Source organism: Mesoplodon mirus (genome assembly GCF_964341445.2).
Source record: "Mesoplodon mirus genome assembly, chromosome: 18".
Lineage (NCBI taxonomy): Eukaryota > Metazoa > Chordata > Mammalia > Artiodactyla > Ziphiidae > Mesoplodon > Mesoplodon mirus.
Window position 1 is genome coordinate 7,099,282 of NC_138994.1, and position 16,042 is coordinate 7,115,323.

The 16,042-nt window shown below is 59.4% G+C and overlaps 1 protein-coding gene across 5 annotated transcripts in view; it reads right to left on the reverse strand.

Moving 5' to 3' along the window:
* Positions 1-15,789, reverse strand: part of HDAC5 (histone deacetylase 5) — a 35,226-nt gene extending 19,437 nt beyond the window's left edge. For 2 of the 5 annotated variants that reach the window (XM_082605474.1, XM_082605471.1), the window contains exons 1-3: positions 15,619-15,789; positions 9,975-10,185; positions 3,016-3,090 (exon numbers count right to left, since the gene is read on the reverse strand). In XM_082605474.1, coding sequence (XP_082461600.1) covers positions 3,016-3,090; positions 9,975-9,996 — 97 coding nt within the window. In that variant the 5' untranslated portion in view covers positions 9,997-10,185; positions 15,619-15,789. Of the gene's footprint in view, positions 1-3,015; positions 3,524-9,974; positions 10,186-15,618 lie in introns of those variants that run through there. The other 3 variants (XM_082605473.1, XM_082605470.1, XM_082605472.1) reach the window with 2 other exon arrangements.
* Between the last annotated feature and the right edge of the window lie 253 nt (positions 15,790-16,042).

Genomic DNA, 16,042 nt, shown 5'->3' on the forward strand with positions numbered 1-16,042 from the left:
TCCAAGGGAGATAAGGTAAGGAAAGCACCCTAATACCCATCATTTAGTAGATTATAATATTAATTCCCCTCCCACCCCAGTCTCGCACTTCCGACCTACCCACACCCCTATGCCTACGCACCCACCTACCTAGCCAAGCTTGGAATGGTATGAAGAACGTGAATAAGAATATCCAGGGGAAATCCCAATACCAAACTCAGACCCCATGGCACTTCCCAACAACCATAGCATCCCTTCCTGGCATAAGCGGGATTCACACCCTCCCTCACTGGGGAAAGAAGACTCCTCCTCCATGCCTGCTTTTAACATCCTACACGTTGCCCAAGCAGCAGCACGCTGCCCAGTCCAGGCCAGAGGGAAATCCAAGGCCCAACAGAAGGGAGGCAGGGGATCCCCCGGCACTGCATCCTTGGGAATCCCTCACCAGAGTTCAAGCGCCTGGGCTCCCTGAGCCGGGACCAAGCCTGTATGAGAGGGGTGTCCCCTGTGTGCTGGGCTGTTGCAGAAGGAGCCAGGCAGAGACCCCATCCATCAAGGAAGACCTGACGGCACTAGCAGAAGCTGTGTTTTGTCCCCGTCCTCAAGCAGGAACAGAGGAGAGCACCCCACACCCTTCGTGGGCTCGCCTGCCAAGACTCTGGCTCACCCATCAGGGCAACTTACCATATCTGTCTATTCACCTCGAGGGCCAAGCCCTAGAACAGAGCCCAGGAATCCTGCTGTCAGCCCTGGATGCCAGTCCCCTCAAGCAACATTCATTCATCCATGTGCCAGGCACTGTGCTAAGTGCGCACAGGACAGTCCAGAGAGCCAAGGATGCCCCTAAAATAGGGCTCCAAAGACTTACTGCTGGAGTGGGCAGAGAGTTCAGGGCAGACACCCACCCTGGAAAGCCCCTTTTCCTCAAACCCTCGGGCTGGGGAGGCCTGGCAACACACACTGCCCAAGAAGCGTCCCTGGACACCTGCTTTTTTAGCCACAGGCTTTTGCATCCTGTCTGGAGACTGATCAAGAGATGGAGAGAGGAGGCGGCGGGGGAGGGTTGGGGGGGGAACACCAGGCTGCCTGGCCCTCATGGCCGTGTTTATCCGGGGTGGATTTTTTTTTAACCCAAAGGTTAAAGCGTTTCTATTTGAAACATCTATTTACATTCCAGAGTCCAAAAAAAAAAAACAAGGCAGCCGAGCTCCAGGCCTATATCTGTCCCCAGCCGCGTCACAGACACAGCATCAGAGCTGCGCAGGGGGAACATTCTTAGCCCTCTCCCCGAGCCGCTGAGGTGACTCACGCCTCCCTCCTGCCAGCATGGACCACGCCACCGCTCAGAAGGCTAGGCAGTGTGCATGTGTCGGGGCGGGGTGGGGGAGGGACTGGCTGGGGGGTCTATGCGGGGACGGGGAGCCTTAGGGAAGGGATGGGATCAGCGGGGTTCCAGCCTGCAAGGACTCTGGGGCCCAACTTGAAAGAGGATGAGAGAACATGCTGAGGAGGAAACTTCAGGCCAACCGCCAACTGCTTCTGGGAGGCAAGGGGCAGGGGGGACAGGATGGGTGGACTGATATGGCATCTGCCAAATGGGGTAGGACCACCTCCCAGGCAGATGCTCTGCACAGTCAGCCCTTTGCTTGGCAAGGGACCACCTTGACTCCCAGAGGCTTCAGGGTAGGAGTGAGCAGGCAGGTCTTTAGCTAGAGCTGTGGGCTCCACCAGACCAGGGCTAGAACGACCCTCTGCGTTTACACCCCTCCCAGGGGACTGTGCAGAGACTCTGCACGGCTGGCCCCAAGGTTCCACCCCCCATCCCAGGGGCCTGCACGGACACTCTCAGGGCTGGTCCCCAGGGTTATGCTGTGACCTTAGGAGACTACATGGGCTTCCCTGCTCAGGCAGACGGTAGGCTTGGTTTGAAGGCTTTTCCAAATGTTCCCCAAACCTCCATCCTCTCACACATCCCAGTCCAGCTGCAACCTTATCCCTGGACAGCTTAGAGCCAAATCACTGGCACTTGCACAGGCACATGGTTCCCACCTTCCAGTTCAAAGCCTGGGACCCACACCCACATATCCAGAGGCAAAGATTCCCCATACATACACACACAGACACCCACACCCAAGTGCCAAGCGGGCATGGGTCCAGCAGGCCCCTCCCTAGAGGAAGCATCTTGTGGTGCCGGCCTGGTGGGGAGGCTGTGCCAGGAAGGCCTGATGCTGCCAACAGGTTCCTGGGAGGGAGGGAAGGAGTGGCCCGGCTCTGGGGGACGCCACCCCCAGCCAAGAGCCAAAAACGTCCCTGCTGAGAAGGTGGGAGGGCTAGGGAGTCCTCAAGCCCTATGAGCCTGAGTAACATTCCTTCATCCTCATGTGTTGAGAATAAACCAAAGCTTGGGGGGAGGAGAGATATGGGGGAGCCAGAAGCCAAGGCAGCCAAGACCCCCAACATCCCAGCTGCCAGCCTCTGCCTACCTCCACCACAACTGCATCAAGCCTCCTCCCCAGGTGTCTGATTCCCAGGGCACTCCTGACTGGGGACTCGCAGAAATCACTGCACTGGACCCTCTGGCCCTAAGAACCCAGCCAGAGGAGTGGGGGTAGCCTTTATTCTTAGGGACACTCGGGCTATGGGTTCCTGTCTTGTCCAGACCTGGGGAGCAGACAGCCTGGAGGCAGGTCACTGACCCACTTCCTCCCCTCTGACCATGGTGCCAACTAGGCCAGGATCCTCTAGTAATCCACAGCCCCCAGCAGCTGATGTAGACCCTGCCGGAGGCCAAAGGGACTCGAAGAGATGCAGCAGAGTGCAGCTGGAGGGCATGGTGGGGGGGCAGGTTTTGGCCCAGGGAGAGGAGGGAAGCTCATCCCAGTAAGCACACCTCCCCTGACTGCACATATCCTCAACAAAGACCTCCAGAAAGATCTAAGCAGGACCCCACCTGGGCGAGACTTGGAGCCAGACGCTCAGCCCCAGAGACAAGGCTGCCCAGTGGCAGAGGGCAGGCGGGGACACCGAGGCACTTACCTGCCACAGGGAGGCCATGTAGAGGGGTCCGAGGCAGGATTTCCAAGGATGGTTCCCGGCCTGGCATCCCATCTGCTGAGAAACAGGATTCTGTCTCATAGATGGTCTGCAGCATCTCCACAAGCCCCTGAGCCTTGGGCACCAGCAGCATGCCCGGCAGGGGGCCGCCTGAGGCGGGAGTCGGCCAAAGGGAAGGTGGCTGGGCGGGGCCCTCGCTGCTCAGGGGCTCCCTCAGGCCACTGCTGCTGGGACCCGCGCTGTGGGGAGGTGCCTCATCCGGCCTGGGCACTCCAGGCGGCAGGAGGAGCCAGGAGCCCCGGAGCCACAGGCCCAGCTCCCTGCTAGAGGGGCATCCAACCACTGGCCCTTCCAGAGCTCCCAGGAGCGGGTATGGCTGAGCACTCAGGGGACAGGAAGGAGAGCTGAGCAGGCAGGCGGGCTCTCTGCGTTCCCTCCCAGCCCTGGGTGACAGCTCTGGGCCCGGCTCCCTGCTCCTCCTTCCCGAATGAGCCGCCGGCAGCTGGCAGGAGACTGAAATAGCAGTTGGGGGAGGGCCCTGTCTATAAATAGGTGGAGCATGCTCAGGGAGCCGCCGGCCGGCTGCCAGGAGCCCGGGCCTGGCGGAGGCCCCAAGTGGGGGAGGGGGAGGCGCGTTCCACCCCAGGAGGAAGCGCCAGGCAGGGGGATGGGGAGAGGGGAGGGCCTGCATTCAGGGCCAACGCCACAGAGCCGGGTGGCCAGAGCCTGCGCTGGGGAAGGGCACGCGCTAGAATACCCACGCATCTGGGAGCAGCTCTGGCGCTGCTCTTGGCAGGCGAGGGGCTAGAGACCAAAAAGCCAGATTTCACCCTCTATCCGCCCTCTCGCCGTCCAGAGCAAGTAAAGGAACTGGAAGGGTCCGGGAGAGGGTGGCAGACAGGGCCACCTGGCCTAAACTTGCATCTTCCCTGGAGTCCCTCTAACAGCCGACGGATGGGAGTTGATTTAATTTCTGCCCTCTTTCCGAGCTGGGAGGTGGTTCCCCCACCCCCTTGACCAGCAGGGAGACCCCTGAGCAGCAGCTAAATGGCAGCTCCCTCCTACCCATTAAGGGTGTCACCTCCAGAGGCTGCTCAGCTTCCTTCCAGGGGGCAGGGAGACTTCCTGGACAGGCCTCACCCCACCCAGGGAAGGGCACCTGGGAGCACCTGCCCGTTCTCAGAGCACAGGTAGCTCTTCCTGTGGCAATGTGCCAGGTGTAATGCTAAGAGCAGCACATACGTCACCTCATTTATTCTACACGATGACCTCAGAAGAGAGGTGCAGACGGGGAAACTGAGGCACAGAGAGATGAAGTCGCTCACCCTAGGTCATACAGCTGTTTCAGTGGTAGGTCTGGGATGTCTGAAGTTCAAGTCTGAGCTCTAACCACCACAGCCCACTGCCTCCTGCACAGGGAGCACACGAAGCTGCCCCAGGGTTTCCATTAACAGGTATAATGACCCCCAGTACCCAGGTAGGAAGAGACTTGAGGTTGGAGCCCCTCCAAGAAGAGTCAAGGGGCTGCCAGCATCCAGCCCTTCCCCACCAGCCACCAGCCCCAGGCCTGGCAGAGCAGCCCCGGCTCCTGCGGCCCTGCTGGGACCTAAGGCTAGAGCGCCCTGAAGACTGGTGACACCCGCCTACCCAGCCCACTGCTGGCCCAACCTTCCTCCAGAGGTTGTGCCTCCCACTGATACAGAGATCCCACTTGGCCCCCTGACCTCACTGGAGCCTTTTAATAGCCTGGTTATTCCTGGGTCTGTGTCCCCCTCCCCCTTCCTGATGTCACAGTTGCTATTTTGGAGCCCCCTCCTGGCCCCCTTTGCCCCCAACTCTAGGCATGGAGCCAGGGACACCTGTCCTCTCCCTGGACTGGATGACCTCACCCTCCTGTCGGGAGGCCAGGAGGAGCTGGCCAACCAAGGACACAGTAGCTGTGGCTCCTGCCAGCTGGGGACGGCAAAGGGGCCTCCTGCCCTCAGGTGGGGGGATCACATGGATGGGTAAGTGGTAGAGGTGGGCTTTCCCAGGCCCTAGACTGGCTGGCAAGATGTATACTGGGGGAGTTGGAGGTCAACAGGAACGAAACAAAGCTCTGGAGCCTCAGCTTCTCAGCCAGGGCAGACTCCAGAAAACTGGTGATGGAGCGGTGCTCCCCACAGGGGTCTGGAGTTGGTGGACATTTCAGGGTAGGTCTGGGGACTTTGCTCAGCACCCCTTGCCCCAACCTCATCCTAGCCAACCAGGCTCTCTCAAGAGCAAGGGAAGGGAAGGTCAAGGTCTCCTTAACAGGTGACAGGGCAGCAGACTCAAGGGAACCCAGAAAGCTGGGGGCAGCAGCCCCTCCCAGCCAGGACTCCACCCACCCACGCTGAAAGCAACCAGAAGGGCTGGCTAGCCCTGTCCTGGCTCTCCCTGCCTGCCCCAGGCGCAGGAGAGTATGGTAGGGCAGCCCTGTTCTGGAAGAGAGGAAATCATCAGTTACGGTGACTCAAAAGCAGGGGCCCCAGAACGTGGAGCAGTCAGAAACCTTAGGAAACACGACTCCCTGTTTAGGAAAGCTGGGAGCACCCAGGAGACTGGGCACCCAGAGGTGGCCAGAGCCGGGGACTCGGGGCAGTTCCCAGCACTACTATGAATTCCAGTAACAGCTTGAAGTGGGAAGTGAAGTGTCAGACACAGCCAGACAATCCTCAATGTAGTTCCCAGAATCCTCCAGGGGAATAAGAGAGGAGGCCTGGGACGGGGACAAGTGTCTTTTTTTTCCTTCGGAGATTCAAGTCATGCAACCAAGTCTTCCTAATGTCTAACCTCAATCCTTCTTGCTTTATAGCCCCTGTCCTTGTGGTTCGTGTCTCTTCTCCATCCCCACGCATCTAGCTCTCCCATGTGTCATCCCACAAACCTTAGAGAGCACCCACAAAGCGTGGGTTACAGGAGCCTCATTAGAAGCAGGCACCAACCCCTCCTTGGTGCCGCAATGACCTTGCTCACCTTGCTCCCTCCCCTGGAGGCTGGGCTCAGGCCTCCTAACCCTCTAAATCTGGAGGAGGAGAACCTAATGGGGCCCCTTGAGCTCTTGAAGGCTCCCATTTCCTGGGCTCAAAAGGCTGGAGTGGGGGCCCGACTGAAAAGAAAAAAAGCGAAGTCTGCTTTGTGCACAGTAAAAAAGCCAAGGGCTGGCCGGGGAGCACCCCAGATGGAGTGTGGGGTGCCCGCTGCCCTGGGGTCCTGGAGATATCGGGCCTGCCTGCCCTCCGGTTCTCTCCTGCCCTTAGAGCCCAGTCATGCTGGAGCCCGTCAGCATCGCCCAGGAGCTGACATGCGCCAGGTCCCATGCTAGGTGCTGGCTGAACCCTCTCATTTGAGACCAAGTCTGGGAAAAATGTGAACACCTACTTTGGCATCTTGCACATCCCCTCAGGGTTGAGCCTGCCTCCTCCGGACGTCCCATGCTAAGCCTTCAATCCCTTTGGAATGATGGGACAGGGGAGGGGAGAGCGGGGCAGATCCTGATCTATAGTGAGTGCAGAGGTGTGCCAGGGGGGCATCTAAGTGGAGAAGGGACACCAGAGTCCACTTCCCAGACCCCCGCCCCACGCCGACTCTGACCCACTTTCTCCGCCTTCCCCGGGGGCTCAGAGGCGGAGCCCAAGGCTGGGAGGCGGGACACCGAGGTTCCTGGCTCCACCCCACGCCTATGCCCCAGTTTCTCTGGTCACCCAGAAAGGAGGGGGCAGCCAGGAAAGGGAAGGAGAGAAAGTGTGCAGCGAGCTGGGAGGTGCTGGGCAGGCAGGTGTTGTCATGAAGCTTCTCTCCCTCCCAAGCCGGGGCTAAGGAACCTGGCCACCTTCTCTCCTGGGGCCCTGTCGCCACACAGACTGGCTCGCGCCTCACCCTTGCCCTCTCCTCTGGGCAATAGCATGGAGGACAGGGCAGTGACCAGAGTGGGCCCAGGCCCCAGGGCAGCTCTTCCAGGCTGGCCAGGGGCACATTCTGTCAGTCCTTCAGTCCCACTAAGGGAAGCAGAAATGAAAATAAAGCCTCACTCCTCAAGTCCCCTTTTGCCTGAAGAGAAGCCAGACCCCAGGCAGTGGCCTCCTCAGGGAAGCGGGCAGCCCCATCAATGGCCTCTGCCTGTACTCCCAAGACTGCAAGAGAGGCAAAACAGGTCAAATGCTGGCATTCGGCCCAGCCCAGAGGTAAGTGGATCAGCTCCCACTCCCCGGGGAGGACGGGTGAGCCCCAGAAGTAAATCTCTCGAAGTCTCTACCTGCCACCCCTCACCCGGAATGTGCTCTCTTACTAACTTGTTTGCTATGAAGGCCGGGATGGACCATCTTCTATTTTTCTTTTCCAAACAGGAAAGCTCCTGCACTGAGAGAAATGGAGGGAAACTGCCCCTCACCCAGGCCTGCCGTTCTGCGCCCTAAGGAAAGAGAAGTGAGTCTCGGGAGGGGGTGGGAGGTGCTCAGGGGCCAGGGCACCCAGGCCCCGGGTACTAACCATTCTCATCCCCACCTCTATCCCCAGCCCCACAGCCTCATGCTCTTCCTGGGGCGCCCTGTGAGGTGTCTACCCGGGATGTGGACACCCAGCTACAATTCATGGTTTCATTTGACTTCCGTGGAGTCCAAGCACGTGGTTTCCAGGCTTCTGCCAGGCGCCGGACACCCACAACCCCAGCCCAGATGCCACCCTGAGCTCTGGGAATGGCAGATGCTGGGCCCCTCGAAGGGGGAGGCTGTGTGGAGGCTGGCCCTCTCCCTGGGCCAGAGCAGCTGGAACTCCACAAGCGGGAGAGCCAGGCCTGGAGCCCCGGGAAAACTCGGTGGGAAAGGCCTCAGGGCGCTGCCCTGAACAACGACGACGATCCCAGCTCTGAGGTCTGGCCACAGTCCTAAAAGCAGCTTCCCAATCTCTGGCCCCCTCTCTTTCGCCCTCCTTCCTGAACACGAGAAGACGGCATCTCCCCCTGCTGGGGGGAGCGGGAAAGCCAGCCAGGAGGCACGGCCAACTCCATAGGCCCCACTCTGGAGGCCCCTCCTGGCCCGGCTCAGGGCAGATGGATACCTCCAGCCCCTGCCAGCCCTGGCACCAGTGGCTACAAGGGGGACTCGGACCACCTGCATGTGGAAAGGCAACCCACTGACCTGATCTATCTGAGGCTGATTATCTCAGCCTTTCACTGTAAGGGAATAAACTCCCGAAGCTGGAAAACGTCCTCCCCAAGCCACCAACGGATGTCTCTGCGAGGCTCCTGTTCCCTTGGCCAAGGGTTAGACCCCAGGCCCGGTGTGACTGGAAGTGGCTCCTGGACAGGTCAGCATAGTAGCTCAGAGGAAGGGAGTGGTTGGCACCCCTGCCGGGCACAACTGACCCTGCAAGGGGCAGTGTCCAGCTGAGATGGCCGAGGGGCCGATGAGAACCCACCAGGCCTCTCCTTCCCTTCGCCAGCCCAGCCTCAGAGGAGGAAGCAGGAAGTCAGGGCAGCCCCCCTCCAGCACCAGAGTCACACAGACCTCTCCACGTCTAACACCTGGCACAGCCCCTGCAGGGGAAATGAAGGCAGGCAGAGGCGGGAGGACCTGAGGGGGAGCCACAGACCCTGCAGGAGGGGGCCCATCGGCAAAGCTGACCTGGCAAGTCCAGCCTTCTCCAGCTGGCACTCTACTCTGTCTGTGCCCGGGGTGTGTCATGCTGGAAAGGGGAGGGGGCACAGCCTTGACCAAAACAAATGTCACAAATCCAAGCAATCCCGCCAGCTTCGGCTTCCCTGAATCGAATCTGCTGGAAGCCCTGGGGCTGTGGTCAGGGCCACAGGTCGCCAGCAGGGGATCCTCACAACAGGAAGCATGAGATTTAGCACAGTGACAAGGACAGGGAATGAGAGGGGAAGGGGCCTGGATTCCTCCCTGGTGCTGCTTCAGTACCATCCTGCAGGTGGGTTTTGGTCTCTAGGCCCTAGTTTCCCTATCTCTAAAGAAGGAGAAATAGCTCCCATCCCTACAGAAAAAGATGTTAAGTGACCGGATGGCCTGCGGGGGGGGCTAAAGTTGAGCAAGATGGACTCTGATCCTTTAAGTCTGTGCAGAAGGAGACTGCCAAGGAGGTAAGGCAGTTATTACTCTGACCACACTGACCCAAGACCCCCCTGTGAAACTCCTGAGGGTCCAGCTCAGGCCATTTGGACACATCCTCATGGGCACAAACCCAGACCCACCGGTACACAAAGCTGCCTGGAGTCCCACCCATAGATTATTTCTGGAAGCACTAGGCAGGCTCCCACGAGCAGAGGGGAATAAGAAACCTCAGAGACCCCAAATTAGGACCCTTCCATGTCCAGGGCATGTCTACCTGGACTCAAAGGAGAGATCCAAGTCTCCTCCGCCAACATGTCACTGCATGCCCACCCCAATACCACATATCCCAACATAGGCTGAGGCTGAAGGCCCTGCAAAGCTCCACTAAGAATAAAGTATGGAACACAGAGAAACACTCCACCAGGAAGAGAGGACACCACCACAAAAAGGAAGCTGGACATTCAGCTATCATAGGGAACTTCGTCCAACATCATCCCCGGACCGGCTGCAGAGGTTCAGGGGCACACATCCCCCTCAGCCCTGCCTGTCTTGGTGAACAGGGCAGGGTGGCACGGAATTGAAGGTCCCTGAGTTGAGAGGGCAGGCCTGGGGACAGAGTTGAACCCATGCCCTCCCAGGGCCAGGCTGGACTGTCAACCCGTCAGTTTCAGGTCTACCCCATGGTCAATCACTTTGGGTTTGCCTCTGTTCTCTTCTCACGATGCTTCTCCACTCCTGACCCCTTGTTCCCTTACAGCTCAGACCCTGAAGGTCAGCTTGCCTGGGCTGGATACCCATACAGCCCATTACATCCAAAGCCACCCCAGGTGCCTTCTCCAGCCTCCCAGCTCTTACCCGACTCGGTGGGAGAGTTCATGCCGGCTCTGGGCCCGCAGGAAGCTGGCGTTGGGGGCTGGGACGGGAGGGGGTGGAGCTGCGGTGATGTCAAGAGAGACAGACGATAACAGACAGACGGACGGGACAGGAGCCCGGGGCCGCTGTGCCTCTAACGCCCATCCGAGGCCATCCTTCGGGGCGAGGCAGTCAGGCACTCAGAACGGCATCCCTGGGGAGAGATGGAGCAGGGTTAGAGGTCCCCAACTCTGGAATCTGAGAGTCGAAGGAGACCTTGGAGCTTGTCAGTTACACCTAGGGAAGAGAGGGAGGGCCACCTGCCCAGGGGCACAGAACTGGACCAGACCCTGGTTTCTTCTCTTTCTTACTGGTGAGGACGTCAGCCCTCAAGGGAAGGGAAATGGCTACAGTAGCCACAACAAAATTCTTTTTTAGGTGACAATGTCCGCTGCCAGGTGGGGAGACCTCACAGACTCCCAAGGGTGCCTGACGTGGGAGATGGTGCTCACCAAAGGAGAAAGTGCAGGGAAAGTGCTTCTGAACTCTGTCCAGGGCAGTGGGGAGACGCAGGGCTGATCTGGAGCCCCTCGCAGAACTTAAGGGAGAGACTGGTATCCCAGCCCCAGTAGCCTGAGGTGGGACTCTCATCTTCTCCGTACTCCCTGATCCTTGTGCCACCCAACTCTGGAAACGTGATGTACTTCTGTCTTGGTCTCCCCCATTCAACAAAACAACAGGTCAGAGAAAAGAGGGCAACGATTGCTTTTCCTCTACCCATTAACCATGCTGTTTCCAAGAATTTCGAAAGACAAAGACATTCATCCCACATCCGGTGCCCTCTGGACTGGGGGTCCAAGGCCCAAGCCCAGGGCCTTGTGTGTGTTGTATAGGTTGTGCCCTGTGCAACGAGGTCTGAAATCCAGCCTTTGCTCTGCCTGCCAAGCTACACAGGCTAAATCCACCCAGAATAAGGGACACCGTTTTCCAGTTTGTACAAAGGCACCAAAAGGCCCAGCAGTACTCCTGCTGAGGCCAATATAGCAAGAGAGGATGTCCCCGTATTACAGGACCATGAGTTTGCCAACCTGTCCCCACCTCTCCAGCTCCCCACCTCGCTCCAGCCCCACAGCGAGTCCTCAAGCCTCAGACACTACACACGCACCCACCCGGGCCCATCCCTAAACAGTCCACGATCCACCCTAGACATGATCTCATTCGTTTTCTTCCAGATGAAGGCAGGCCCTCCAACACCCAGTGAAATCGAGGTAGCTGGAAGCGATTGATGAGGCCGAGATTTAAACCCTAACTCTGCCCCCCAAACTAGGAAGAGACAATCAGCTCCACCCCAGGACAGCCCACCTCCTGGCAGGATAAATTCTCGGGAAGCCCTGCATTCTCATCAAGCATCGCCAGGCGTGGGGTCCATTTGGAGCCGAGGGGCGCAGGAGTCAGCCACGGCAGGGACACAAGAACGTACACACAGACATGCACACACGTATGCCGTGCACAGAGTGGGAAGACCTCAAGTCCTCCTAGACCTGCTGCCCCCAGGTTTGGACTCTGTAGCTGGAGAAGGGTGCACTCAGACGGGGAGGTGGGAGGAGGCAGAGAGAAGGGGCTGAATTGCTCCCAGCAGGTACAGGTGTGGGGCAAGGACAAAAGAGGCTGCGCAGGACTGGGGCCAAGCTCAGGAAGGCGGCAGGTGGGGTTGTTGGTGCCCTGGCAGGGCCCGCGTGGGCAGACAGCTCAGCCCATGCCCACCCCGGGGCTGGCACCCAGTCCTGCTCACACCCCTTCCCATGCGCTGGGGAACACAGGTTCAGAAATTCCCACGATTCCCAGCAGCCCGAGTGCCCCAGCCCATCTGCCCTCCACAACAGGGCACTCAGGAGGGGCAGAGCCTCCATGGTACACAAACGACGTTAAGATCTGCCCTGAGCCCCCATCTTCCTCACCCCCTGGGGAGAAGAGGAAGGGAGGGGCTCCTAGAACTCCCAAGGGGCTCAGGACTCTGTTAGGCTGCACTCCTGCCCACCCTGCAGGATGTAGCAGGACCCCAGACCCCCATCCACCTGTGGAGAGTGTCTGCCAACACCCCCATCAAGCCTCCCTGGGAAACAAAGCAGCATTCACGGTCTAATCAGGACAGGCAGGACAGGTGTAGATTTTTGACTAAGGAGGGCCATGCAAGGGGAAAGGGCAGCTTTATGGTTAAAACCCGAACTGCTGGAAAAAAGAAAAACAAAAACCTGAGCTGTTGGGTGCCTCCTCAGCCAGAGAAACTCACTGCTGACCATTGTTATAGGAAGGTCTCGGTGGGCAGTCAGGGACCAAGAGCTGTGTGGCTCCTGGCACTTCGATGCCAAACCAGTGAGCTACCTGGCTTCCGTGACATCACAAGTAGGCAGACCCCAGGGCCCTGTCCCCATCCCCTGAGAACTCTCTCTTCCAGTCAGACCTCTGTCCCACCCCAGGATCCAAACCCACTTCCCACCTCCAGCCAGGACGGCAGGAAACCAGCTGCATCTCACCCTACAAGCTCATGGCTAAGCCGGGGGAGGAAAGGCAAAAACCCTAGGGGAATATCCCGCATTCCATTCACGAGCAATAAAAACTCTGGCAGAGGGTGGCAGGAGAAGAGCAGCCAAGTGAGGGACATGAGGAGGAGGCAATGCCTCAAAGGCCCGAAGTTCACAATGCTGCCCTGCAGGTATCTTGTCCCTCAAGGAACCTGAACTCCAGCACCACCAGGCAGCCGCTCTGCCAACACACCAGCTCTGGCCCTGCTAGAGGCAGGCCCAAGTCCTGAGCACTGAGGCTGGGGACCTGTCCCCAGGTCAAGGCAGCCAGGTGAGCTGTCTGAACCAAATCCTGTGAGCCTGAGATTGCTCACAATATGAGATGTGCCCCAAAGACGTCATCAGAAAGCTACAAGCCCAGACATCCCATCCCAAGGCACAAAGGAACTCTCATCTTGACCCCTCCTGACCGTGGCCACGGCTGATCACTTTCCCCAGCCTCCAAAAGCTTCCATCGCCGTGTGCCTTCCCCCAAGCTGGCCCACCAGAAGCCTGCAGATGATCAGAGCCAGGAGGGATGGCTGACTTGGATGTCCAGGGCCCAAACTAAGGGAGGGGGGAGGGCAACAGGGGAGGAAAAAAGGCACCAGGCTGACAAATTCATTTTTGCAATCGGCCCATTTCTGTTTGTCTGCTCAGACGCAGCTCCAGGCATCTGCACAAGCCAGATGGAGGAGGCTGCTATTTCTAGAAAAAGAAAAAGGGTTGGGGGGGGGGGGTGAGAGGGGAGGGAGGGGCAAGACGGAGGCAAAGGGCAGAAGACCGGGTCTGTTTGCCCTAAAACCTCACGCAGAAGGGTACCCCCTCACCAGCACTACCAGACAGAGTCCCCATCCAAGAAACGGCTGGGGCCGAGGCTGGGGTGAGGTGGGGTGGGGGAGAAGAAAGGCAGAGAAAGTTTAATTAGCCAAAGTCGGCTACAATAGGCCCCCTCACGGGCTGCATCAGGTTTTCATTCATGAGCAAGCAACAGTGCTCCAAAAATGCCAAGAACCGCACCCCCTCGCCGTCTCTCCCCCACCCCCCACCAACAGGAGTGCGTCCTCCAGCAGGCTGGCTGAGCCTGATGCCGTGTTCCAGACATCCCTCCTCAAAGGGATGTGAGTAGGAAGAATTAATTATTAAAGAGCAGCTGGTACTTCGGTACCAACTGCGCTCCCCCCAGCTCCTATAGCTGATGCCCCCTCCCCCCTGCAGAAACACAAACTCCCCGCCCCACACCGCCACCCCCCAGCCCCAGCCCCCATTTCTAAACACACAGCTAAGATGCCACCCCAAGGGAAGGGAATGCAAACCTTTGTCTCTGCTGCTACTTAGAGTGGGTGGGGCATGTGATAGTGCTGCCCTCCCCCCTCCCCCAGATTACTCCATCCAGCCACAGGGGAGGATATATGGGGACGGGAAGGCTGGCACAGAGCTAGCATGTCCTCCATCCTTTGCCCCCAAGTAAACTGCACCTGGTATCTGTCTCTCTGGCCCCTGGCAGGCATACATGCCCGGCATAGAATGGGGACGCTAGGGGCCCACCCCTCTAACTCAGAGACGCCCACCCTGCCTTGTCTGGACATAGCCCAGATCCAAGTCCAAGGGGAGAGAGAGCAAAGAGAGGATTCAAGAGAAGGGGCGGGAGGCAACCCAAGGGCTCCCCAAGCTTTGTGTTTAAGAGGAAGAGGAAGGAAGGAAGACTGAAATGAAGAAGCAGGCAGCCCCCAACATGGCTCACCCACCATCCCCAGCCCAGCCCAGCCCGGCGTCTAAACAGCCAGCATAGGCTCAGGGCCCCTGTTGCCTGGAACTCGAACTGAGGACCCTCCCTGCCTACATCCTCTGAACCTGAGGAGGCCCAGGGCAGGACCCAGCTCCAGGCTCCAGTCCTGCAAAGCAGTCTGGTCATGGGTCCTTCTGGCTAAGACTCCTGATCTCCCACCCCCTTGCCTCCTTTTGTTCCTATGGTCTGCTCCATCCTTCCCTCCCAGTTGGACCCTGAACCCAGTCACCAGCATCATCACCCCCAGTCGCCAAAGCTCATTCCAGGCCCCAGAGCACAGTGGTCACTGTCGGAGTGGTGGGTCTCTTGAGCACCCCCAAGAGCAACTGCAGCTGCTACCATTCCTCTTTAGGGACACACCTCATCTCAGAAGGCCAACGGGGGACATCAGGTGGTCACCTCCTCCCCCAAATGGGGTGCTCCCACGTTCCCCTCTTCTCTCCCCACAACCAGACTCCCAGATTAATTACTTATCACCCAGCCAATTCTCATCTTCCCCAGGGGCCCAGAGAAGGGTGGGGTGGGGAAGCAGCCTGCCCAAGTTAAAAGGCACAGGCAGTGTCCCTCTCTCGGTGAGATACAGACCCAGGATGAAAAATGGGGGGCCTCCACCCCAGACAAGAAGGGGGGCAGCTTTCACCTCCTAGCTCTCTCTCTCTGGCTCCAGGGTGTCAGACGGGAGAAGAGGGTGGGAACAAACGCAGTAACGCCTCACGGGGGAGGGGGTGGGAATAATGGGAGAGAGAAGTAAGGTGGGCCCGCAGGCCCCCTCCTCAAGCACGGATGTCAAGGACACAAAATCAAGGATGCGTTCTGAGGTATGGCTAGAAGCGCTGTGGGGTGGGCAGCGCCCCTCACCTCAGAGTACCAAGAAAGGGTGTCCAGCGAAGAGGGCTTTGCACAGAATCCGGGTGCAGGGCTCAAAACGCCCTGCAACGCACCACGCGCCTCCCGGGAGAGGGCAAATCAGACATCCCCGGCCGGTCTCCCGGCCATCTGGGGGTGTAGGTAGCGGGAAGACGGGCCCCTCCCTTACCTGCAGGGAAGGCGCCCCTGCCTGGGAGGGGCGGGGAGGGGCGCGGAGGGGCGCGCGCAGTAACCCAGAGGCCCGGCTACCGGCTGGCGATGCTCCCGGGGGGCGCCTACTGGCACTCGGGCGCCGGGAGGGACGAAGGGGGGCGCGGAGCGCGACGCGCGCTCGGGGAGCCCGCGGGCAGCGACGGCGGGAGGAGGGGGCGCCGCGTCGAGTCCGGGGAGCCCGGGGGAGATGGGATCGGGGCTGGTGGGGCGCGCTCACCCCCTGCGGCTCGAGCTCCGGCTTCGCGGGCGGCGGCGGCAGCAGCGGCGGCGGCAGCAGCGGCAGCACCTCCTCGACGGCTCCTCCATCTTTGCGGCGGCTCCTCCGGCTCCGCTCGCCGCCGCCACCAACAACAACATTCGAGACGTCACTGCCGTCACGTGACTCGACCCGGAGCTAAAAATAGACCCAGACCACCCCCCCACACACACCCCCACCCCCAGCTTCAGCCACCAGCAACCCCTCCCCTCCTTCTTGGCCCTCCCCGCCGGGCGGGGCCAACAGCGCCACCGTGACAGCTTCTAAAAGGGCCAGTAGCCAGCAAAGAGTTGGGCTGGGAAGGGGAAGGAAGGCAAGGGATCGGAGCCCTGGGAGTAGTGGTTGAAGGAGCCCTGAGAGTAGTGGTTGAAGGAGCGCTGCAGGC